Raw genomic sequence first — 25437 nt, 5'->3', positions numbered from 1 at the left:
AAGTGTTAAATGAAAACAGGATGAATATAGTTCAGTAGGTAAGTCAGAAAGTCATTCTTTTATAGGAATGTAAATTAGAAAAGGAACCCTCAGAAGACAAAAGCACATATTTTAGGATTCTTTCAAATGGGGAGCTCCCCCTAGTGCGTTTAAGATGATACTTACACGTTTGATTTGCAAGGAACTTCTGAGGAGCGCATCTATTGGGTAAATCAAGGGATATTTTAATAAGGTTTGATTGAGCTCAAAGTAGTGTAACATGGCTATGATTTGTTTCCTGTTAAGCAGTAATTTTGAAGGTTGTAATTTATGACAGATTTCAAGACCCAGGTTTTATTTTCTTTGAAAACACTTGCTATAATTTGTCTTCATCATATTACACGCTAAATCTATTTTCTAAAAGATAAAAAAACCACCTTGGTAATGACGGTTTTAAAAGAAAATGAAAAAGAATATCCTAAAGACATTGCATTCTTGATTAGAAATTATTGAAAATAAAAGTACAAAAGGTGAAAGTAATATGTTCCATTTCTTCAAAGAGAATATTTTCCCTTTATGCAAAAGAATGTCAATAATTTAGTATTAAGCTATATATGAAAATTTATATACATTAAATTATGTTTGAAAACTAAAAGACCAGAACAAATATTTGAATGAAAGAATATCACTTATTCAGTTATTTTCAGTTGCTTTAAGGTCATTTATGGTTAGAATTAACTAAAAGTATTGTTTAGCTATGTTTGTGTTACAGATTTCTGCAAGGAGACTATAATATTTTGTTAATTTTCTTAAATATTTAGTTATTTTTAGTCATCATACTCAAATTTATAAATTTTATAAGTTGTTTTCGTGGATATTTTTCCTTTGGTGGATCAACACTAACATTATTATCAGCACTGTTTTTTTTTTTCCATTTTATTTTTTACTTTTCTCTTTTTAGCCATGTGGCTTGCAGGATCTTAGTTTCCTGGCCAGTAATTGAACTCTAGCCCACAGCTGTTAAAGCATCAGGTTTTAACCACTGGACTGGCATGAAATTCCCTGTTTTTTTTTTTCATTTTAAAGAAGTAATTTCTTTACACAAACTTAATTTTTGTTTAGCCTTATTATTAATCTGCTTAATTTAAGCATGGTCCCAGACCATGGAATACCCAGTTTTTTGGATTTTGTCTTTATTCCCTGATCCCTCTTCTTTCCTCCATCTTTTTTTGTTGAGATACGCCTTAAATATATATAGTATGTGTGAAGCTTAGTGAATTTTTGTATACACTCTTGGAAAAACAAATTGAACTTTTTGCATCCATTGACAGAACTTTTCATTAGACGTCCTGAAAGTATTGCTATAGTTATTGTTTTGGGGGGCTTTACAATTGAAAGTGATGTTAAATTTCATCTTCCTTATTTTATAAGTGTAGAAGGTAAGACCCAGTAAAATTAAATGCTTAATTTTGTCACATTATGAAATATTTCACATTATGAAAAAGAGAGCAATTGGTTATGAAACAGCTATGCAGATTTTATTAGTAATTTGTATTTTATTTAAAAGCAAATTTTATTTAAAGATATAACCTGTAGATGTGAATCCCTTTGTGTGGTGGGGGTTATATCTAGAGCTCACTAGTGAAATATGCCTTCTTTCAATTCCTCTGAAAAGCAGGCATTTCATTTTGTCATTGTGTTGCATTTAGCTTTTCTTGTAATACCCTGTTAAAATACTGTTTGTTATATTCAGTTGGATTTCCTTCCGAGTCCCTTGTCCCTCCCCACTCCCTGAAAAATAATGTGAATGTGGGGGATAGTTGACAGGATTTTATATATGTGTGTATGTATGTGTGTGTGTATGTGTGTATATGTTTATTTGATGGTACTTTTTGATTTTGTACTCCTAGTTTACTAAGTTTCTGATGTAGTTAATACAGTACTATTACCCTAGTCAGTCAGTTGATTTCTCCAGTGTTATATGCTGGCCAGTATTAACTATTTTAATTATAAGTTTTTACCTGGACAGTTTGTAATTTGTTAACTACCAGCTAGTTTCCTTTGATATAAGATCCTTTTGAAAATCTCTAGGCATTGTTTTTAAAATTCAGAAAAATCTGTTTGGCTCTTCACCCAAGTCGTGTAGTCTCTGAACCTCAGTTTCCCCATTAGGAAAATAAGAATGGAAGAATCTTATCTTGTAGGATTGTGGTGAAGATTGATAAACACTGTAATTTGTTAGTGTAATAACACCTATTACCATTTCTGTGAATTTCCTTTTATTTGAATAAAAAAAAAACAGGAATTGTAGGTACATGGAGTATTTCATCCAGATTTTTAAGAACGAGAAATGTGATAGGGAAAGAACGAACTGCTTCATTAGAACTGGCTGTGCCAGGCTCTGCTGCTACTAGCTGATGTTGTATTGACTGACAAGTCCCTTAACTTTGCCTCACTTTTGTCACCCACAAAATGGTGATAATACCAATTGAAAATGTTTTTAAGGATTGAAAAGAACATTTGTTAATCATCTAGCAAAGTGCCTGCTTAGAAAAACTTTTCTAATCTGCAGCCTTTGAGAAAAAACAGTAAACGTTTTTGTATAACCCAACATGCGTACATCACAAGAAGCTCAAATTAGCTGTCCAACAGTTGCAGCTCAAGTGAAATTCCTTGCTACTGGGGACATAGTGGGTTTTGGTGTTGAATTGAAGCTTTCTAGATTTCTCCAAAATACTTTTCCCTGAGTGTTACAAAAGACTTCCCCAGCCCCCCAGACCTCTGACTTGTTCAGAAATGTTTTGATAACAATGAGTACTTCAAACCCAATATGTTTTTGATTTTCAAAGCAAGAAAGGTTTAAGCTTTGAGGAACTTTCGATCTTAGACCATTTTTAGGGCTTTGTAGCAGTGTATTTTAGAAATCAGGTTATGATGAGGTGAAAGATGTTATTGTGCAGAAGAAAAGTCAAATGGAAAATGTATGATCCCTTTTATTGTTTGTAATTAGGTTTATTTGGGATGAGCCTGGTAAGGATTATTTTATGTGATGATGTTTCTGTTAGGGCCTATATGATTTGAAATTTGATGTATTGAGAGATAATTGCACCTAAAAAGTATTTTATTTATTTATTTTTTTTTTAAGTGAAGGATAATTGCTTTACAGAATTTTGTTTTCTGTCAGACCTCAACATGAATCAGCCATAGGTATACATACATATATCCCCTCCCTTTTGAACCTCCTTCCCATCTCTCCCCATCCCATCCCTCTAGTTGCTGTGTGTGTCAGGAAACTCAAACGGGGGCTCTGTATCAACCTAAAAAGTATTTTAACTTAAAAATTTTATAATAGATAGTTGTAATCAGAGGACAAATTTATATTAGCTTGAGTGAGTGAAAGTTGCTCAGTCATGTCCGACTTTTTGCGACCCCATGGACTGTCAATTCTCTAGGACAGAATACTGGAGTGGGTAGCCTTTCCCAGCCTAGTGGTGACTTATCAAAACTTATTCTAGGTCCTACGTACTTTTTTTTTTAATCTTAAAAGGAAATGACATTTTAACATTTTCCATCTATTAGTTTTGCTCAGATAAGCTGAAGAACATGTGAAGGTCCTTGGAAGGATTATGTCTTCTTAAAAACTTTGTTCTAGAAAGGAAAACAGTTCTGCATATGTGAGAAAAAGTAATGTAGCCTTAGCTATTAGGTAATGTAATTGGACTAGTCATTGACAGGTTTTGTGCTGGCATCAGTGTTGAAGGAAAACTCTCCCTTTCTCTTAAAGCTGGTGAAGCTAGTTAGGAATCAGGAAACATCAACAAAGTATTCTGGTTATTCTGGAGTTTATAAACACTAGAAGCATCCAAACAGCTCTTCTGAGAGGATTAAAAACAATTGATTATTAAAAATAAATAACCTTTGTGGAAGGTTAGACTATGAACCACAGTCTTGATTGTTACAAAGGTTGGGTCCATAAGATAATGACAGATTTTAGTACTTTTGGATTATTAGGAATAGGCAAAGTGATGTTTTTATGACTCCTGATGTAATGCCTGAGTTTTGATGGTTTCTGATCATTTATGTACTTTGGAAGATATTAATATAAAATTTTGGATCTTCATTGTACATTTTTGTCAATCTTATTTTTCAAACCAGTAAGTTAGAAGGAAAACCCAAATAATTACATCCAGAACATTGAGCCTAAGTCAGGTAGTAGAAAGAGAAAAAAGGATCTTTACATCTAAATTTTGTTAATCCAGAATGGATAATGTCTAATCCCAAACAAGATTATATTGAATGTAAATCCTTATATAGAAAAGTTATCTTATGTTTTTAGATCTTCCATTTCACTCTGCTATAGTATCAAGCAAAAACATGTAGCAGTTTGTGTAGGCACCAACCCATCCATATGTGACACCTGCTTTTCATGAGGTTCATTTCTATTGTAAAGCCTTCGTGGATTCATATGTATAGTTAGGAAGTCTTGTAAAAATTTGTTTTTAACAGATCCATATATTATGTGGTTAGTTTTTTGTTTCCCAAGTATGTCATCTATTTTGAAAAATTTAAATCTATAAACACTTGGGAAGGTGTTTAGTACAAGCATCTATAAATGTTTGGATCAGAAACTAGTCAGAGTGCATTTCTAGAAATTCTTTTACTCAAGTTCATATACCTAAATGACGAATTTGGAGAAATTTAAATATTTTCTCATAAAAATATCTTACTGAAATTGGGTTACCACAAACTCTTTCCCGGAAAACAAAAATTCCATACTTTTTTTTTCCCCCCAGAGTAGGGCCTCTTAAAACTAACCTCGCATTTTGGTTTATCCAGTTAAATTATTTTGAAGTTGACCTTAAGCCATAGCATATGAAAAACAACAGACTGTTAGTTTTTCCAAGTGCTTATCATGAATTATTTTCCTTTATTAAGTTTGATACTTTGCTAACTTTACTGCGATGTACTGCTTATTAGGCGGTTCTTCATTTTCAATTGTGGTCTTGAAGATACTTGTATAATTGAATGCTGGGGTTGAAGTCCATCTTTTTTGTAGGACAGCTGTTATATTTGATTCTTTTGAGAGTATATTCATAATGTGGATATTTAGAAGGAAGTAATGATAATGGTTAAATATATGATTTAATCAGATTTTTACAGATGTGATATCTGTAGGTTTGGTGGTAATCAACACCCAAGGAGATGATTTTTTTTGATAGAATAGGCGGGTGTGTATTTTTTTTTTGGACGTCAGATTTCCAGCATTATTGCTGTATAACTTTCCCCGTCTTTGAAAATGTGTTTTCATTTCATCTTGGTGTTTATTTTTTAACTTTTTCTGTTGTGTTTCTAACATTTTTAAATTTTTAATTTTATTTGTATTTTGGCTGCACCACAGTGGCTTGTGGCATCTTAGTTCCCAGACCAGGGAGCAAACTAGGCCATCGGTAGTGAGGGTGTGGACCCTACCCACAGGACCACCAGGGAATTCCCTAACCTGTTATTATTACATATTTTACTGAAATTAATTCTATGCAATCCATTTACTATTTCAGATATATTGAATTTATATTACTTTCCTTTGATACACTAATACTTAGTCTTATCATTTATTGAGTTTCTAACACTTTTTTTCCACAAAGTCAAGCTTGTAATTTTTCAGTTCTGATAGTGAATATTTTTTACATTACTAGTATGGTTGACCCTTAAATGACACAAGTTTGAACTGTGCAGGTTCACTTATCATGTGGAATTTCTTACATACTACAACTGTCTGGGGCTTGGTTGAATCTGAGGTGGTGAAATTGCAGATATAAAGGGCTGACTGTAAAGTTATATGTAGATTTTTGACTCTGCAGGGGTCGGCGCCCCTAAACCTTGCATTCAAGGGTCACCTGTATTTAGTTTATTATTTCAATCAAATCCTAGGATATTGCCCCTCAGTCATTATGCTAAAATTATGTAAGATTCCCTCCTACTTTTGCTAGTCTTATTATTCCATCTCTTTCTAATGCTATTTCTTAAAAATAAGGAATTAGAGGAATTGTTTTAGTATACAACTGTATAATGGAGTTACTTGAAACTAAAAGTGTATTTCTTTTAGTGGGGAATTTTAACATGTTTTTAAAGTTTAGCGTATTCTAAGTACTAGATTTTTATGCATTAGTAGATTTTTTAAAAGTTTCATTTTTGAATATTAAGCATATTTTAATTTTGAAGAGTACTTGTTTTGAATATGTAATAAATGTGCATGGTTAAAAAGTTTAAGCATTAGAGAAACTTGTATAGTTGCTCAACTCAGTTCTTCAGAGGCTACCATGGTAAATCAGTTTATAGTGTGTATCCTTCAGAAACCTCTTCTACATAATCAAAAGTATTAATTTAAAAGCACTAATTTGCACTAATTTCTTAAGATGAATATCTGAATTTTTACATCAAAGATTTATTTATGCCATACCACTTGGGATCTTGACTGTAAAAGTAATCTTGCTGAATTCAAAAACAAACATAAAACTTGTATTTCTGGCCTCGGAGTATTGATTTTAATGTAAGCCTGTTGGGCTGTTAGTGGCTTAAATAATTATTATATTTTCTTTGGAATGTATAATTAAGCAGTTGTGTATTCATCCCTGTAATATAATGAACCTTCTCATCCTTTAATAAACAAAAGCTAAACAATATTACTGACAGTGAGTATTGAATAGAAAATATAATTTACACATCAAAACTATGATTTCTTAGGTCTTATTGCTAAGAGTTTGAAGCTAAAAAAATGATACTGAGTTCAAAATATTAAGTATATAAGTATTATAAATAGATACTGAAAAAATTCTGGTTGTGATTTTCAAGTGTCTGAAGTTTGAGCAATATTGAACTAAAGAATGTTATTGATTCTGGTTGACTTGTTTCACACAGTATGTATTAAAACCTTTTCTCAATTCTGTATAGTTATAAAAGTGTTTATTAGTATTATGATTAATAAGACTTTGGATGTGAATTGCATTCTTAAATGCTTTTCTTTTAGAAATAAGTTTAAAGTAGAATATTTTTAATATTAATGTTTCTATATTTTTTATAGAATTTGATTTTTGACAATATAAAGGGAAGTGTCAGAAAGTTTCTAAATGAATATGAGGTGGTTGGTTTATCATTTTAGGAGACCATATATTGTTATTTCTTTATTATCTATGGTATTAGAGGAAAATAGAGTAGATAATGAATACAGGCTTCATTTCATATTTTTACTATTTATGCAGATTCCACCGAGATATAAATAAAGGCAACTCAAAGCTTCTAGTCTTGAACTTAACTTAGAAAATTTTTAGCCACCATCCTGCTAGGTACTTGTCCAGTATATGCATGAGAACCTTTGGTGATGTAGTAGTTATTTCTTAAAGCTGCCCTTTCCATTTCTCTGCATTTTTACTTGTCAGTGTAATTTGCTTGAAAAGGAAGTTTTAAATAGGAAAAAAGCACGGGCTATTTCTGAAAGTTTTTGATTTTCTGCTAGGTAATATACTTTTAACCTAGACATACAACGTTTTACATCTAAACATCTTTTTTGTTGATTTCCATTGGCTATAGCTTTCTTGACACATAGCAAAATATAGCTCACTGGTGATAGATGTTGGTAAGCTGAAGATACTGTCACAGGAGAGAGTCAGAGAGCACATCTCTGGTGTCCATTTTCCCTGTCCTGGGAAAAGTGTAACATAGACAAGCACTTGGCTGTCCTTCTGGGATTTGTTTAAAGCATTGATATCATGGTGGAGCATGGTGGCATGGAAGGAAAACTTGAGCCCTCTGGTCCTGGAGCAGAGGTAGCTACTAAAAGGTCTACTGAATATTAGAGCTGCCTTCCTTTCACTATCACTTCAAAAGATAATAGCTAAGACAAGCTTAAGGGTACAGTAAAACTCCTGTGGCCCCTCCCCCCCACATACACATTTTAAATTTCTTGGGTAAAACTAAAAATTTTGAATCTGAGAACCAGGTTAGTTTTTATTTGAAGGAAAATTAGGCTTATTTTTACATTTAAAAAACTATTTCTGCTGAATGCTAATAACTTGTTTTAACATTTCCAAAGCAATTTTTTGCAAAAATTGCAATAGGTTTTAGTTGGATAAATCTATTTTAATTTTAAAGATTTTCATATTAAGATTTTTATGCCTTACTTTAACATCACAATAATGTTAAATTATTGAGAGAATATATGTGAAGTGAAAGTTTTTGTATTTATCTTTAGCAGAACTCTTACCTGAGACTTTTGGCTGATATTAAATTTAAATTTTCTAAATGACAAGATTTCCATCAATAAATATCTCTAGAGGTAGATTTATACTTTGCGCCTTTTTTTTTTTTTGATTACATGTCTAGATTCTTTATGCCAAGAACCAGGGTTCTGAGAGGAAAACATCTGAGTTTAATTCTGCTAATGGCATAAGTAAACTTTTAGTCCCTCTACTGGCTGCCTTGGTCGTAGCAGACCTTAAATTTTTTTTTTTTTCTTTTCAACTCTAAGATAAAGACTAGCTTTATGACTGAGGTGAATTTTGAGGGAAATTCTAATATGAACTGTCTCCAAATTGAGTGACTTCATAGATATCCTTATTAAGAATAAAAATATAAAATAGTGACTCAAATTTTGAGAATTATTAAACTTTGCTGCTGCTGCTGCTAAGTCGCTTCAGTCATGTCCGACTCTGTGCGACCCCATAAACGGCAGCCCACCAGGCTCCCCTGTCCCTGGGATTCTCCAGGCAAGAACACTGGAGTGGGTTGCCATTTCCTTCTCTAATGCATGAAAGTGAAAAGTGAAAGTGAAGTTGCTCAGTCGTGTCCCGATTCTTCCCGACCCCATGGACTGCAGCCTACCAGGCTCCTCCGTCCATGGGATTTTCCAGGCAAGAGTACTGGAGTCGGTTGCCATTGCCTTCTCTGATTAAACTTTGCAGATTTTTGTAAAACATGAAAAAAATAATCTTGTGATACTGGCAGACAACCAAAAATGTGTTCTAGTTTGCTGGGTAAAAGATAATATCAGAGAAAGATTCCAGTTGTTTACATGCTTTTGCCAAGAGTAAACATACTAGAAAAGGGAGAGGAGGAACAGCCTAAAACTATATGTAAGAAAACTTTATTGGCACAACATGGTCTGGCCATTTTCTGCAGGATATTTAGAAATTTATGCTTAGATAAATATTAGTACAGTCATTTTTATATGGAGGTTGGGATAATTCTTCCCTGGGGAAATAAAGAAACCTCTCTTTGTGTGTAAATTACATTCATTAAATCATTATTCTCATTTTTATCATAATTAATACTGTTCCTTTTCTTAGTGTGATTCTTGACTAAACTGTCTCACCTGAGAAAGGAAGGGGTCTTAGGCACAGTAGAGTTAAGTGAGTAAAGAGGTGAATGAGGATGGCCATATTTTTCTTTACTTTTTTCTGCCTTTGATTTTTACTTGTATTTTCAAAAATTTTAAAGTCATTAAAAGCTTTTAATATTATTTCATTTTTTAATTTGTATATATCGTGTCTGAAAGTTGATTGAAGTTAGAGAGTTTTCAAAAGTAAGTAATATCCACAACATTTTGTTTTACTGTGTTTTTCTCGGGGCAGTGGTATATTGATTTAATATATAGAAAAATTGATATGGCATCACAGAACTGCAGGAAATAAATAAGACATCACAGAGCAACAGGAAACCAAATAATGGAATAGTCCTACCATACATAGTTAATTTTACTGCAGGTAGAGTATATTAAATAAAACCAAACTGATTGTAATCCTGTAATACTGGGGCCTTCCCTGGAAAAGAACTCGCCTGTCAATGCAGGAGACGCAGGTTCTATCCCTGGGTTGGAAAGATCTCCTGGAGAATGAAATGACAGTCTGCTCCAGTGTTCTTGCCTGGGAAAGCCTATGAACAGAGGAGCCTGGTGGGGTCTATGGGGTCGCAAAAGAATCGGACAGGACTTAGTGACTAAACAACAAACAACTGCAATTGTAATACCATTCTTTGTTGCATGAAAATGGTACAGTCCAGGTTGGTGTAGAATTGTATTCAAGAGAATTTAGCTGCTGCTATTAGGACATTCAGATGCTTCAGAAAGACCATGCAATTTAGAGTTGGAATCACTTTCTGGCTTTGCCAAAATCAGTTGTGTGACTTAGAGTTATATCATTTAATCTCAATGATTAAACATGTTTACTTCACCAAGTTTTTAGGATCAGATGAGATAAATATAAGTGCTTATTGCTATTATCAAGTGCCTGGTAATTTTAGGCATAGAATCTGAAGAGTATTATGTGTACAAAGCTCCAGTAAAATACCAATTAAGAGCTTTGTTGTCAAGAAAAGGTAACTGATTTTAATGTTTAAATTTGGCTTAAATTTTCATAATTTAAAGACTTCTTGCTAAGTTTTAATACATTTGAACTTGATTTTTAGACATTAATGGTTCTTAAATAAATATGTGTTTGAGTTTTCGGGTGGACAACATCATCCATGAAGTTTTTAATAACTACATAATTGTTTAATTATAAATATGACAAATCCTTTGGCTTTTGAAGGATAATTATGAGTGTGCTTACACAGAAATAAGAGTAGATGGTTTTCAAACTTTTGAACAGAAAATATGACTTTGATTTAGGTTAAAATATAAAGGTGACACAGAGATACCTGTGCAAGTATTTAGTCCGTGCCCTAGTGGCATTAATAGATTTGTTTCTTAAAGGAAGCAAGTCAGTCAAAGTAGTTTTAGCTTAAGGATGAAAGTGAGATACGGATGAGGATGTGTAGATTTTATCTCCTTTTGCCAAATTATATCTGTAGCCAAATATGATATTAGAGGAGAGGGGAGTTATTGTATGTCCATTGGCACATACTTTTATTATGTATGAGAATAGAGATTATGTATCAGGCATCTAACAGTCCTTGATGTAGAGTAGTCACTCAGTCAGTGTGTGAATGGCGAACATGAATGAATGGACAGTGGATGACTGGATGGACGTAAGTAGGAAGGAGGAGGAATATTCTTACTGCTTAGTGTAATAAGTTTGGGAAGCATTCATTTATATTGCGGTAAAGGTGACTTCTATATTTTTTGAAGCTTGTTGCAGTTTGAGTAATTCTGATTGGCTCTGTGAACTTGGACAGGTCTATATTAGGCTATAATCAGTGATTTAAGTGTCCAGTGCTTAAATATTCTGTGCTCAGTGCTGAGGAAGAATGATGACATGATCCTTGCCTTTCGTGATTCAAACACAGGAAACAATAGCAAACAATACAAGATGGTGTGTTTTTTAAAAGTATAGTAAAACTGTGTTAACAAAATTTACCATCTTAACCATTTTCAAGGGTAGAGCTCAATGGTGTTAAGTATATTCACGTTATTGTGTGAGATGTAATATATTTAAAGTGAACATAAGGAACAGATGCATATTGTAGGGAAGTATATTCAAAATATACTCCATGAAAGCACTCCAGGTCTAGTTTTATTTGGGGAAATGTTATGTTTATATTTTTATTTAAGTTTGAAAACTATCACTATTAAAATTTGGAGAGGGAAAGGGGGTGAATTAGTCAAGGCCAGAGTAATCAGGGAAAGTTTTAAGGCAGGAGAGGAAGGCTTAAACTGGGCCTTAAAAAATGATGAGGAATTAGATGGGTTGTGGCCAGGGAAAAGGAAAAGCATTCTTCATGAGGGAGCCAATCAAAGCTCAGAGGTTGGGAATGAACACTATCTGTTAATAGATTGAAGAGGAGATCTGTGTTATGAGAATTTATTATGTATGTTGGGAGTGAATGGTATGAGAGGCAGCATAGTAATGTAATGTTTTCCAAAATGTGTTCTATCTCCCATGATTGTTGTAGAGGAAGGGAGGGAAATCACATCCTTCTCCTGCAAGGTTCTAGGAACATTTGAATGGAACTGCATTTGAAAGCCTTTAGATAAGGTGATTCCAACATATTTTAATTTGATCTGACCAGAAGACGTTTTCTGTACTTGGAACCATTGTTTCTTGGACACTAGTTTGAAAAATGTTTATGTCACTTACATACATTTACGCTTTCTTGACTTGATCAAGAAGTTTAATATACCGAATACCACTTGCTCCCTCTTTATGATTAGGTTATAATCACGATGACTATGTGGAAAGTGTTTGTAAACTCAGTCTACAAATGAGTATGTGCTGTAATCTGCTAATAACTGAGAGTTATATAAATGTAAGGGAAATGTTACAGAACTATAAAATATTACAGGCTACATCCTTGCTGTTCTGTGTGGTCAGTGGACATTAGTGTTTCCTATCTCCTAGCCTGCTATCTTGTTAGAAATGTGAAACCTTAGTCTTTGTCCTAGATCTACCCGGACCAGAACCTGCATTTTGTTAAGATCATATGCATGTTAAAATGTGCATGTGACACGTGCTATTTTGTGTTGTATCCAACAAAACTTCTTTCTGTCCTTTCTTCAACGCTGTTAGTAGCAGGGAATTCGATACCTTTGATTTAAACATAGTGTTTTCCCTCTCTACCTTCTACGTTTGGTCATGGTTTTGTCTTAAAGGGTTACACAGAATGTGCTTCAGTATTGCAAATGAGAGCCATTTATGTGTAAAAGATAAGCTGATGTTTACCTGAGTCCCTAACAGAATCTGTCACCTAGAGTTGATTGTAGTGTTAGTGACTTGGCCAGAGATTTGAATGGAAGTTAGTGAAGTTGATTCGCCTTAACTGTAGAGCATTTAAGAGCTCTGTGCCATTGTTTCATTGTCTATGCTGCTGCTGTTTTTTTTACTCCTCTGGCCAAGCAATTTCTTTACATTGCCATCCTTCTTAATTTTGACATTTCATATTGGACTGTTTTGCTAAGCTCAGGGCAAGCCTAGTGTTTCTTTGGATCCAGCTCATGGAGCCCTTCCATCTCGGTACTGGATCACTTGGCTAGATACTTTGATTATAGGCATAGATTACTTGGTAAATGTTGAGAAAGTTAAAAATTGTTTTAATTTATAATATCTAAATATGTCAAATCATTAGAATTGAACTATAGGGTCCCTTTTACGAAGTTAAATACTTTTAGTTACTTAAGTATAGATGCTCACTGTAAAAATTAATACAGTACAAAAGTGTAGAAAGAAGTGAAAAATCCATTTTTTCCTCTAATTTCAACCCTTCAAGTTAACCCCTGTTTAGTTTATGTTTCCTTCTGAACCCTTTTGAAAATGTACAAAAGGTATAGTTGTAAATAAGATTTAAAAACAAGAAAAGAGGATTTATATACTGTTCTGAAAATTGACTTTTTACTCAGAAAAATTAAGCTCATTTTTAGATCTTAATATGAATAATATGTTTTTTTGACTTTAGGGAAGAAACCCCTTTTTTCTGGAGCCAGCAATAATTATTACAATTACCGATGGGAGCAAGTTGACTACTACCAGTGGAGTCCAGGATGAGGTAAGTTATGTTTATATCAGCCTGGATTATGCAAAGGCATTTGAAAAAATTTTATTTGTGTATGCATTGTAGGGTATTGAAACCTTAACTAGGCTCTCTATTTGATGCAGTCTAGACTCATCTGGCTCCTAGAACTCATTTACCTTCTCTATTGTTTGTAGCACTGGCCTCTGATTTTTTCTTGAATAGGAATCCCTTCTGTGAAAAATTTTGGAGCTACCACCCATCTCAACTGTATGTGTATTTTTGAGTTTATGTGAGGGTCACAGTGTCAGTTACAGTAAATTTAGTAAAATGAGTTCTTATTTTGAGTCTCAAAAAATGGATGCAGCATTTTAACAATCGCTTTTTACTTCAGTGGATTGTCGTGTGCACCCCACTGTGGAGACTCCTAGACTAGAGTGCAGCAAAGCCAAGAGGTGGCTAAGGCTAGGAAAAGTGAAGGTTTTTGGACATTTTAATTCTTAGTCAAATACTGTATAAATAAGTGAGAGCTAGTCTCACGTATTCTTTGATAGCATGCATTGTGCAGAGCTGGGTGTGTGTAGTGTGATAAGTTCATGCAAGGGATTCATCTTGACTTTTAAGATGTTTTTACTGTAATATTTGAACTGCTCTTGAATATTGTGTTATTAAAATGGGTTGGTATAGAAAGGAGGTGGTTTAGGCTATTCTCTTTACTGCTTACAGTTGATTTAGAATCTTAATTTTAATTCTCACTGTATTTACAAAGGGTGTAAGTAGGAAAAGTGTAGTTTTTAAGTTCAGTAATTTTTAGAAATACTTTGATTTGTGTGACATTGTGGAATGCAAATTGGATATACAGTCCAGACATGTGGGTATCTAGTCTTTGTTCAACTACTTTGTAGCAATGAAGTTTGTACCTAGCATCCCTAAATCTCTGTACTTGTCCATAAATAAATTCTTGCCTTACCTCATTGGGTTGTTGAAAGACTGAAATGAAATGATGTGAATGAAAGTATTTGGTAGGCTCTAATGAAAAGAACACTGTGTAATTCTACCATGAAGCTTTAGAACTAGTATAGAATCGTTGTTTCCTGAACTTGAGGGGAGGAGAGCCAGATTTATTTTGTTTGAACCGTTGATGTTGAAGGGGAATTTAGGATATAATTCACAGAAAAACAGTTGAAAAATTAGGTAGATTAAGATTTGTAATTAAATAATTTATAGACATAGCTATGAAATGCTCCATAGCTGACATTAATGGATTTTGGGGCTTTCTTAAACTTAGTTGGTCTGTATAGCCAATTATATTCTGCCATTTTTCAGAAACAGATAGACATAGATTGTATACGTTAAGAGTGAACAGGTGGTTTAACTTCAATTTGAAAATTTCAAATTTTTCCCACTTTGCCTTCCTTTTGAAAAATTTGAATGAGTAATCAAGTCAGAAATACTATGATTTTGTTTTGTAGTTATGATGGCTACAAAGGTATTTTTCTTTTTTATTTATATTTTACATTTATATGAAGTATTTCTCCATGTGAGATTATCTATTCAGGGTACTCTATCTTACCACCTTTGTAGAAATTCCCTTTGGGGTTCAGTATATTTTGTTCCCGTATATCTGGATCTGCTTTGTTTGTGATAATTTGTTTTAGCTTTACAAAATATCTTGAAATACGGATATGGATTTTGGAATTGCTCACCTTTTGTCCTAGGTCCTTGGGAGAGATATTGGAGAAGTAGAACTATGTGTTTATAGTAACCTAAAACTCATTCCTAGTAAGGTTGGGAAGATTTTCCTGTGGGCCAGGATCTTACTTTTAGTGCTGTTGTATCTTCTACAATAGTTAGCATAGTACTGAGAACAAGGCTTACATTTAAAAAGTATTAAAAAGATACAGATGTTGCTATGTTGAGTCTGATAGTCAAAATCAAAATTGGTCACAACTTCTTATCTGAGATAGACAATTCATTTGTTATGAGGCAAAGATTTATTTTGGATATGCTGTTGGAACATAGGTCTGTGAGTTGTTTTGGGTTTCAAGTTTAGGAGTTTCTTTGGTCATCTGCATGTTGGGTTCTTAATATTCCAACAAGACTCACTTTGAGGGCCAGAGAATGTATCCTGTATATGTTTATTGTGGAAGGTTAATTTTTTCCTGGGATGTGAAATAATGTGATTCATTTTGAGGACAATTATCAATTTATAAAAGGCATAAAGATGCTTTTCAGTTTGTTCATTTTTTTGTGAGTGTGTGTGTGTGTGTTTATATGATCTGTATTGTAATTTTTGCTAGGAAATAACAAGCAGAATATTGCCTTTGCCTCTTTTTCTTCAGTCCTCTTAACCTTTACCTTTGGCAAAACTTGATTCTTTTTAAAGATTTATTGAATGAGTGAGTGCTGATAATTTCCACATTAGATATGTGTGTATAATTCTTGAGTAGCTGTGACTGCTGTTGATGGGACCTGTTACTGTTTATAGAGTTCTGCATCCCACCCATACAATGCCCTTTGCTCAAAGTTCTGTTATCTCACGTACTGTATTTGGTCTGTTCTGCTAGTGCTATTTTCCAGTAATAAGTGTTCCTGCTGCTTTGAAATCATCCTTATGGCGTATTACTTTTTATTTTACAAATAAGGAAATTGAGATCTGGGGAGGCAAAGTTATTTGCTCAAGGTTATAACATTTATTATTGGCAAACTCTGGATTAGAATTGATCTAAATTCCAAAGACATCCCAACCCCCTGCAGACCCACTGCTTTTTCCCTGATGCTATCTGCTGTCTTTCTGTTTAAATCTATTACTGTATGCTCTTGAAATTTGCATTCTACTTACCTGATTTACTGTTGTCTGCTTCCCCTCTGTATACATTTGTGACCTGGGTATTATGTTCCTGTTCTCTAAGTGTCCCTTGAATGACCATTATGACCAGGGCATTTCTAGGTAGTGAAGATAACAAAGAAGAATAGGGTGGGTTTCTGGTTCTTAAGTTCACAATCTTAAGGGGGAGGATTGTCTGTTAAATGGTTTTATGAATGATAGAATAGAGATACATACTAGGTGTATGGAAGCACTAAAGGATGAGAGGAGGGTTAATATTACCTATCCTGTTCATGTATCAAATCCTGTACAATGTAAATTTTTATAGTCATTTTAATTTTGATTAAATTTAAGGATCTGGTGATTCCTTACAGGATGTGGCTCATAGATTATGTCTGTGAAAGTTATAGAGAACCTTGGTACAAAGTTGTTTTGAGCCTAGAAAATAGTTCATGGAAAAACTTGGTGCCATATTGCCTCCTGACCTGGCTAAATTTCTACAGGCCAGAATGATGTAATTACTTATAACTTGTTTGTCAAAATAATAACAGGGATACTATTTCCTCTATGACAGGTCATCATTTAGCAGTGTGTTAGGAGTTAGAAGAGAAACAACATGTGTTACGGACGAAACTTCTGAGCTGTGTAACATCATTTTACCTTAATTTATGATTTTAATTATCTTTTTTGGCCTTATTTAATGAAAATCCAGGCCATTGTCTTGAGTTGTTCATGAGTGTGTTTCTAGTGTAGTGTTTTTGGATAACTGTAGAAATTTTGACGATGGCTTATGGTAGAAGAATATGTGTGTATCTTTTGACTTTTTTTCTTTTTAAATGTAGTTATTTGATTTTTTTTTTTTTTTTGCAGTGTTTTCATTTATGAGGTAGGAGTTAGAATGGGACCTTGAATTCTGATACATGAGAAATCTGTGTATTTCTTATTGCCATAGTCATCTTTGGTGTTGATAAACATACTTGTGGTCAAATACTTCTAGTATCATTCATCATGTTATGTTACTAATGTATCAGATGTTTTGGTAGATTCACCGAATTATAATTAGAGTTACTGAAAAAAATTTTCTGGCTTTTATTGCTTGAGAACATCTTTAATACTCTTTTGCAATGGAAAAGTCTTCTGTGCTATGATCCCAGGAACACGTGGTTAACTATATTGCTCAATAAAGTAGCCAGAAGAAATCCTGCCAGTCCCTTCTTGGTGATGAATGACATTCCAGGATCATGTAGCAGTTATTTTTCTCTTCCTTGAAAGTGCTAATAGTAGTGTTACCTTTCAGATATTGAGATTTGCTGAAGACGCTTTGCATCTCTTTATCAATGTTGTGATTGCCCTAGAGGCTAACGTTTTAGAGAAGATATTTGCAGTCAAAACAACCTATTGGCTTTTGACAAAAAAATTTTGCCTTCTTGTGAGTTTTCCATCTTTTAAAGACAAACTAGGACAGCTACTTTTACAACTTCTTGAAAGAGTACTTGTTTGTAGAAAGAGAAATGTCTGAGTAAGCTCAACTGTGTATTAAAGTGGCTGTCCTTTGTGATCTTATCTTTCATTTTTTCAGTTCTCAAAAGTTGTTGGAGAAGTCCCATCAGTCTTTCAGATGTGGACTGGTATTAGTGATTTTTCTGGATCATTCTGGGCAATATAGAATGAATTTACCTTTTATAAGGATAATCTATAGTTAGGATCTATAATTGCAGTTTGCATTTAACTCTTCATGTTGTGTAATGTTTAAAAGACAATACAGAATTTTAAAATGTTTCTACTGTCTGAAATCAGAAACTACATCTCCATCCCCTGTCCCCTCATAAAGTATTTTTGTTTCACTAAAGTTACCAAATATGTGCCAGAAGCTGTTGAAACTATTTTAATCATGCAAAGATTTTTAGACACATATTTTAAACAGTTGTTTCTCAGTACATTTAGAGTTTGCGACACTTTTATTTTTATTTTTTTCTTTTTCAAAAAGACTTCTAAGGAATCTTGAAGGGATGTTATTGTAGTATGGTAGAATGTATTAAACAGATCTGTGTATAAATGCGTTTCTGAGTTTTCATTATCAAGATTAGCTCCTGTCTTACTGATTCAGATGTTCTGAACATATGTATAACATGACCAAATACCTTCAGTTCAGTTCAGTTGCTCAGTCGTGTCTGACTCTTGGCTACCCCATGAATCACAGCACGCCAGGCCTCCCTGTCCATCACCAACTCCCAGAGTTCACTCAGACTCACGTCCATCGAGTCAGTGATGCCATCCAGCCGTCTCATCCTCTGTCGTCCCCTTCTCCTCCTGTCCCCAAGCCCTCCCAGCATCAGAGTCTTTTCCAATTAGTCAACTCTTTGCATGAGGGGGCCAAAGTACTGGAGTTTCAGCTTTAGCATCATTCCTTCCAAAGAAATCCCAGGGCCGATCTCCTTTAGGATGGACTGGTTGAATCTCCTTGCAGTCCAAGGGACTCTCAAGAGTCTTCTCCAAAACCACAGTTCAAAAACATCAATTCTTTGGCGCTCAGCTTTCTTCATAGTCCAACTCTCACATCCATACATGACCACTGGAAAAACCATAGCCTTGACTAGATGGACCTTTGTTGGCAAAGTAATGTCTCTGCTTTTCAATATGCTATCTAGGTTGGTCATAACTTTTCTTCCAAGGAATAAGCGTCTTTTAATTTCATGGCTGCAGTCACCATCTGTAGTGATTTTGGAGCCCCCCAAAGTAAAGTCTGACACTGTTTCCACTGTTTCCCCATCTATTTCCCATGAAGTGATGGGACCAGATGCCATGATCTTCGTTTTCTGAATGTTGAGCTTTAAGCCAACTTTTTCACTCTCCTCTTTCACTTTCATCAAGAGGCTTTTTAGTTCCTCTTCACTTTCTGCCGTAAGGGTGGTGTCCTCTGCATATCTGAGGTTATTGATATTTCTCCCGGCAATCTTGATTCCAGCTTGTGCTTCTTCCAGCCCAGCGTTTCTCATTCTGTACTCTGCATATAAGTTAAATAAGCAAGGTGACAATATACAGCCTGGACGTCCTCCTTTTCCTATTTGGAACCAGTCTGTTGTTCCATGTCCAGTTCTAACTGTTGCTTCCTGACCTGCATATAGGTTTCTCAAGAGGCAGGTCAGGTGGTCTGGTATGCCCATCTCTTTCAGAATTTTCCACAGTTTATTGTGATCCACATAGTCAAAGGCTTTGGTATAGTCAAGAAAGCAGAAATAGATGTTTTTCTGGAGCTCTCTTGCTTTTTCGATGATCCAGCAGTTGTTGGCAGTTTGATCTCTGGTTCCTCTGCCTTTTCTAAAACCAGCTTGAACATCTGGAAGTTCATGGTTCACGTATTGCTGAAGCCTGGCTTGGAGAATTTTGATCATTACTTTACTAGCGTGTGAGATGAGTGCAATTGTTAGTCTCTATTAATTCAACTTTCCAGGAACATTTAATAAGAATTTGTTGGATGTAGATCATTCACATTTTCTTTTGTACCCATATTTTTGGCCCTGTTCTCTCAACCCCTTAACTTCTGGTATGCTATAGAAATGTATATATATATCGACAATTATTAATATTTGAAAATATGTAATTATAAAAATGCACCGTTAAAAAGGTTGATGATATATTTGAATACTGTAATGAATTTTCAATAATTCACATTTGCAATACTCTTAAAATATATCTTTTTTCAAAGTCATACTCTTATGGATTTGAATTTGAAATCAGCAAAGAAAAACTCTTAAGAATTGCCTCTAGACAACACTATGATAGAATAATTAAAAAGAAATGCTGGCTGATCATTCTTTAGTGAAGTTGTATGGCTGCAATTACTGATGTATTATCTAGAATTCTGTATTAAGCTATACCGAAATAGTTTTTGTTCAGAGTGTGAGGCCGCTTTACCCTGCATTTATTAGCTTGTCAGAACCAATAAGCAAAAGCAGTCCCACACATGTAAGGAAAATTTCATTTGCAGACATTTCTATTCTTCTGATTCTAGCTCTTCCATATATAAATGACTGATATTTAGAAAAGTAGTTTTCAAATGGCTGCATCAAAACCACCTGAGTATTTTATAACATGTACATACCTCAGCTCTAGTTTTGGAAATTTTGGTTCCATTGATATGGGCAGTGACCTGGGAATCTGTACTTTTTTCAGTGTGTCCACGTTGATTCTCATGCACAGTCTGGTTTGGAAGCCATAGTTTCAGAACATAACTGAGACTACAAATAGATAGGTTTTTAAACTACAAAAAGAAAAAAAAACACGTGAAAATAAACCACTTTAACAAAGCAAGATAAAACTGTTTTTCATGCACATGTCTAGCAATACATGTGGCTTCCCTTGTGGCTCAGCTAATAAAGACTCTGCCTGCAATGCGGGAGACCTGGGTTCAGTCCTTGGGTTGGGAAGATCCCCTGGAGAAGGGAAAGGCTACCCACTCCAGTATTCTGGCCTAGAGAATTCCATGGTCTCTATAGTCCATGGGGGTTGCAAAGAGTTGGACAGGACTGAGCGACTTTCACTAGCAATGTTTTGTTTAAAAATTGACTATTGACCTTTAGAATTGTTAAACTTGGGAATTGGGTGTCTGAAGGGTATGGAATAGGTCTTCTATGAATACATTCTTTATTGTGTTTGGTATAACTTAGAATCTGTTATTGGATAGCTGTGAAGTAACCTCTGTACTGAGTGTAGTCTAGTTGCCACATACAGTGTGCTCTATTGAAGAAGACGCCCAGACCCTGAGACCGAGATGGGGAGGACAGGGGAAAAGAGGGGAGTGTTAGTTCATATTTCATACTATTGGTTATTTGGCTTAGGAGTTTTTATCTAAAGGACTATATAGTTTTCTGTCTTTGTTATTCCTTAATTCCTGATTTGGATGTTTGTAACTAGCATTATTTTAAAAAGTGATATGTATATAGAGCTGGTGATAGTTAAACTTAATTTTCACTTACTAGAGAGTTGCTGCTAAAATACCCTTCTATAATGAATTGTTCCAGTTTTGAATGCTTAAAGTATATTTTAGATTAATTCAGCAATAATTTTTCTTGTGCTGCATAGTGACTCTGGTTTGTGTGTAAGAATAGTGGCATACCATACATTTATATTTAGTATTGCTGTAGTCTGAGTACTGAGGACACAAAGATGGAATTAGCAAGGCTTTTGCCCCTAGACAACATTATCTTTGAAGACAGGAAAGTAAATAAGCATTTTTAATACTCCGAGATAAGTCTCATGACAGAAATAAAGCGAGAAGCTAGGTTTTGAGAAGTGAGTAAGGAATTGAGCCATGACGTTGCAGGAAGAGGGAACAGTGTATACAAAAGTATGAAAACAGTGTAATGGAAGGTGGTAAATTATATAATGGGAGTGTGGTCATTGTAGGGAGGAGGAGTTTGTGCTTAAAATGCATGTAGAGGCCAGATAACCACCCTAAGGAGGTGATTTTGTTAACATGTGCCTAGGAGGTACTGAAGATGTTAAGCAGATGAGTCACATTGTAGTAAGTGTACTTTGCTGGAACGTGAAAGAAGATAAGAGTTGAAGGATGGTAAACTGGGAAGAATTAGCAGACTGTCAGTACATGGAATAACCCAGGAAAAACATGGAATGTGCTGAAACAAAGCCAGTGCCTGCGTAGGAAGGCAAATCTGAGTCAGGTATGCTAGGCAGGACCTAGAACAAAGCATTTGAAAGGGTTCTGAACAGGGTCCATGCTTGGATTTCAGAGGGTTCTGTGAATTACCTGAAATCTTTATCCAGATATTATCTAGATGTGTATGCATATTTTTGTGGGGGACACAGGTCAAGCTTTAACCATATTTTCAGACAAGTGAAAACAGAATATCATAGTTGAATAATATTTTGAGGTTTCCAACATGGAAATCTGTGTGGATTTGGTAGTAGTAACTGAAAATGGGAATATGGATAAGCAGTAGAAAAGAATCTAAAATAATTGTTTGATAAAGTATCATTTTTAGGGTACAGATGTATTAAAGGAGTTATGAGCAACTTCTAAGACAATAAACATAAAGACTTTTTCTTGCCTTTTAACGTTATGTCTTAGGAAAAGTAATTTGTATTTAAAACCAGAAATAAGCAGAATTTTATCTTTGGATTCTGATAGAATTTTTGTTTTGAAGCAGATTCAGTTCAGTTCAGTTTAGTTGCTCAGTTGTGTCCGACTTTGTGACCCCATAAATTGCAGCACACCAGGCCTCCCTGTCCATCGCCATCTCCCCGGAGTTCACTCAAACTCAGGTCCATCGAGTCAGTGATGCCATCCAGCCATCTCATCCTCTGTCTCATCCTCAGCCATCTTCTCCTCCTGCCCTCAATCCCTCCCACCATCAGAGTCTTTTCCAATGAGTCAACTCTTCGCATGAGGTGGCCAAAGTACTGGAGTTTCAGCTTCAGCATCATTCCTTCCAAAGAACACCCAGGGCTGATCTCTTTTAGAATGGACTGGTTGGATCTCCTTGCAGTCATTTTATTATTTATCAGATCTTTGAGTTGTTTTGTTTAAAGCCATAACGTAAGCATCTGTTAAGTGCTTATCTTAAACAAGCGTGAAGATTGATACTCATGATGCCAGGACAAGAGCGCTGTCTGTGTGTGGGGGTATTCCTTGTAGTAGTGTCAAGTCATCTGTAAAGAGGATGGAAACTTAATTCCTTTTCTGTTCAACAGTATGTAATTTAAGAATACTAGCAGATTGGCTTTGACTCCACTGACAGTTTTCTGCCAATTAAACTCAGTTCAGGTCTGCCTGTTAGGTGTATTTCATGCCTTTCTAAGTCAGATTACAATTTGAGAGCATGAAAAAGCTGAAAACTTGGACTTCTGTTGGGACACATTTGCCTAAGCCTGAGGCTGTTAGTTTTTTTGTAAATACCTTCATTATGTTAGTTAGGTGTGTTCCATAAATAATTATTATACATAACTTCCACTTTGAAGCTTTCTTTTCAGGTGTAATACAACAGATTTACAGTTTTTTAGACTTGCAAATTAGCAATAAACGTTGTGCAGTGATTGAAACTATACTGAAACTGATCTACTTCAAGGCAAGGCTACATTTTGACCTAGACAAGGCTGTTTTGGTATATTTTTCCCCACGTTCTGTCTTTTCAGGTTGAATTACTGATTTTTTCCCCCTTTCTTTTGTTTGTTGTGGTTTTGATGTTTTTTTTCCTTTCAGCTAAAGGAGCAGTCCAGTGGTTTTCAAGAAGTGCCAAAGTGCACTGACTGTCTCACGATGACTGGTGCCTCAGGGAGGGTCGTGATTCCTGGATACAGGATCGACCTGGTCCTGGATGTCACTTCAAGCAGTCAGATCGTGGGGAAAAGCCTTGTCTAATGGCTAGCCTTCCTCAAAAGTCTGATGCTAGTCATCTCGGAAGGCCTCAGAAAGAGCCTTAAAGGTGAGCAGAGTAGAGTGTAGTTCTCTCTGGGGGCTGTGACTATTTGTCGGAGAACATGATTCAACACAGAATGACAATCCTAACCTGAAAAATCCAGGTTCAGTTGGTAAATTCAGTTTATAAATTTGTTGAGCATGGCAATCAGACCTCAACTTTTGAGTTATTAGAAACCACCTTTCTAACCTTAATGACCTATAAAAGGATGAATGTGGTATTTCCTGGGTCCTTCAGGATCTGAGGTTAATATCTGTTGTCTTAAATGGAAACAGCCTACAATCACAGCTAAGGAACACTTTTGTTACAATATGTTCAGTACCCGTGCATTAAAAAAAAAATGTAGTGAAGTATTCTATTAGCTTATATGTTTCAGTCAGTTCAGTTCAGTTGCTCAGTTGTGTCCGACTCTTTGTGACCCCATGAATTGCAGCACGCTAGGCCTGCCTGCCCATCACCATCTCCCGGAGATCACTCAAACTCATGTCCATTGAGTTGGTGATGCCATCCAGCCATCTCATCCTGTGTCGTCCCCTTCTTCACCTGCCCCCAATCCCTCCCAGCATCAGGGTCTTTTCCAATGAGTCAACTCTTTGCATGAGGTGGCCAAAGTATTGGAGTTTCAGCTTTAGTATTAGTACTTCCAGTGAACACCCAGGACTGATCTCCTTTAGAATGGACTGGTTGGATCTCCTTGCAGTCCAAGGGACTCTCAAGAGTCTTCTCCAACACCACACTTCAAAAAAATCAGTTCTTCGGCCCTCAGCTTTCTTCACAGTCCAACTCTCACATCCATACATGACCACTGGAAAAACCATAGCCTTGACTAGATGGACCTTTGTTGGCAAAGTAATGTCTCTGCTTTTTAATGTGCTATCTAGATTGGTCATAACTTTCCTTCCAAGTAGTAAGCATTTCTTAATTTCATGGCTGCAGTCACCATCTGCAGTGATTTTGGAGCCCCCAAAAATAAAGTCTGACATTGTTTCTACTGTTTCCCCATATGTTTAATCATCTATCAATTATATATCAGGCAATTGGGCTTCAGGACTTAGGGCAAATTGGAATTTGATTTATCTGTTACAGTGATTTTTTAAAAACCATAGGCACTTTTGAAGCAGTTCAGATATATGCAACACATTTTATTGCATTCAACTTGAAGAATCAGTACATTCTGCATCGTTTGAATTACATTTTTAACCTCATAGAAGATTCCTTAGAGATGTTTTGAGCATTTGGGTTTAAAAAATGTTTCATTCTAGGCCTCTTCCTCTGTGCTTTGAAGCACTTACAGAACCCGGTTGTTCATATAATAATTTTGATTACTAAATTTTCAAGTAAACTCTAAAACTTGTCTGTCCTAATGAGACTTACTAGGTTTTTTGTTTAAAAAAATTTTTTAAATTGAGTCACCTGTTAGTTAATAATAATAATAATACTATGGACATGCACCATCCCTAATGTATGTACATTTTTATATTTAGTAATTTTATATCACTGATGTATTAATATTAGAAAGCATACACAAAAATAGAAGTTTTGAAGGATGAGATGAAAAAACTTACATATAGGCAGTTGTGATATTTTCTTTCCCTTCACCGTGCATCGTGATGTAATTCCGGTTGGCAAATTCTTTTTAAAGGCCAGATAGTAAATATTTTAGGCTTTTCAGCCCATATGGTCTCTGTTGGAACTACTCAGCTCTGCTGTTGTAGGGTAAAAGCTGCCACAGACAATACTGAGATAAATGAGTGTGGCTGTTTT

At 35.0% G+C, this 25437-nt stretch overlaps 1 protein-coding gene across 7 annotated transcripts in view; it reads left to right on the top strand.

Annotated features, from left to right (window-relative positions):
- INTS6 (integrator complex subunit 6) overlaps nucleotides 1-25437 on the top strand; it is a 104137-nt gene that overhangs the window by 7782 nt on the left and 70918 nt on the right. For 5 of the 7 annotated variants that reach the window (XR_005725651.1, XR_005725650.1, XM_040266938.1 and 2 more), the window contains one exon: nucleotides 13357-13446. Coding sequence is in view for 3 of the 7 variants with exons in the window: in XM_040266938.1 (XP_040122872.1) it covers nucleotides 13357-13446 (90 nt within the window). In the remaining 4 variants the exon portion in view is untranslated. Of the gene's footprint in view, nucleotides 1-13356; nucleotides 13447-23456; nucleotides 23680-25437 lie in introns of all 7 variants that reach the window. The other 2 variants (XM_040266943.1, XM_040266942.1) reach the window with 1 other exon arrangement.

This window comes from Oryx dammah, unplaced genomic scaffold (genome assembly GCF_014754425.2).
Source record: "Oryx dammah isolate SB20612 unplaced genomic scaffold, SCBI_Odam_1.1 HiC_scaffold_24, whole genome shotgun sequence".
Taxonomy (NCBI): Eukaryota; Metazoa; Chordata; class Mammalia; order Artiodactyla; family Bovidae; genus Oryx; species Oryx dammah.
Note: the sequence above shows the minus strand (reverse complement) of the source record. Positions and strands in the feature narration are given on the sequence as shown.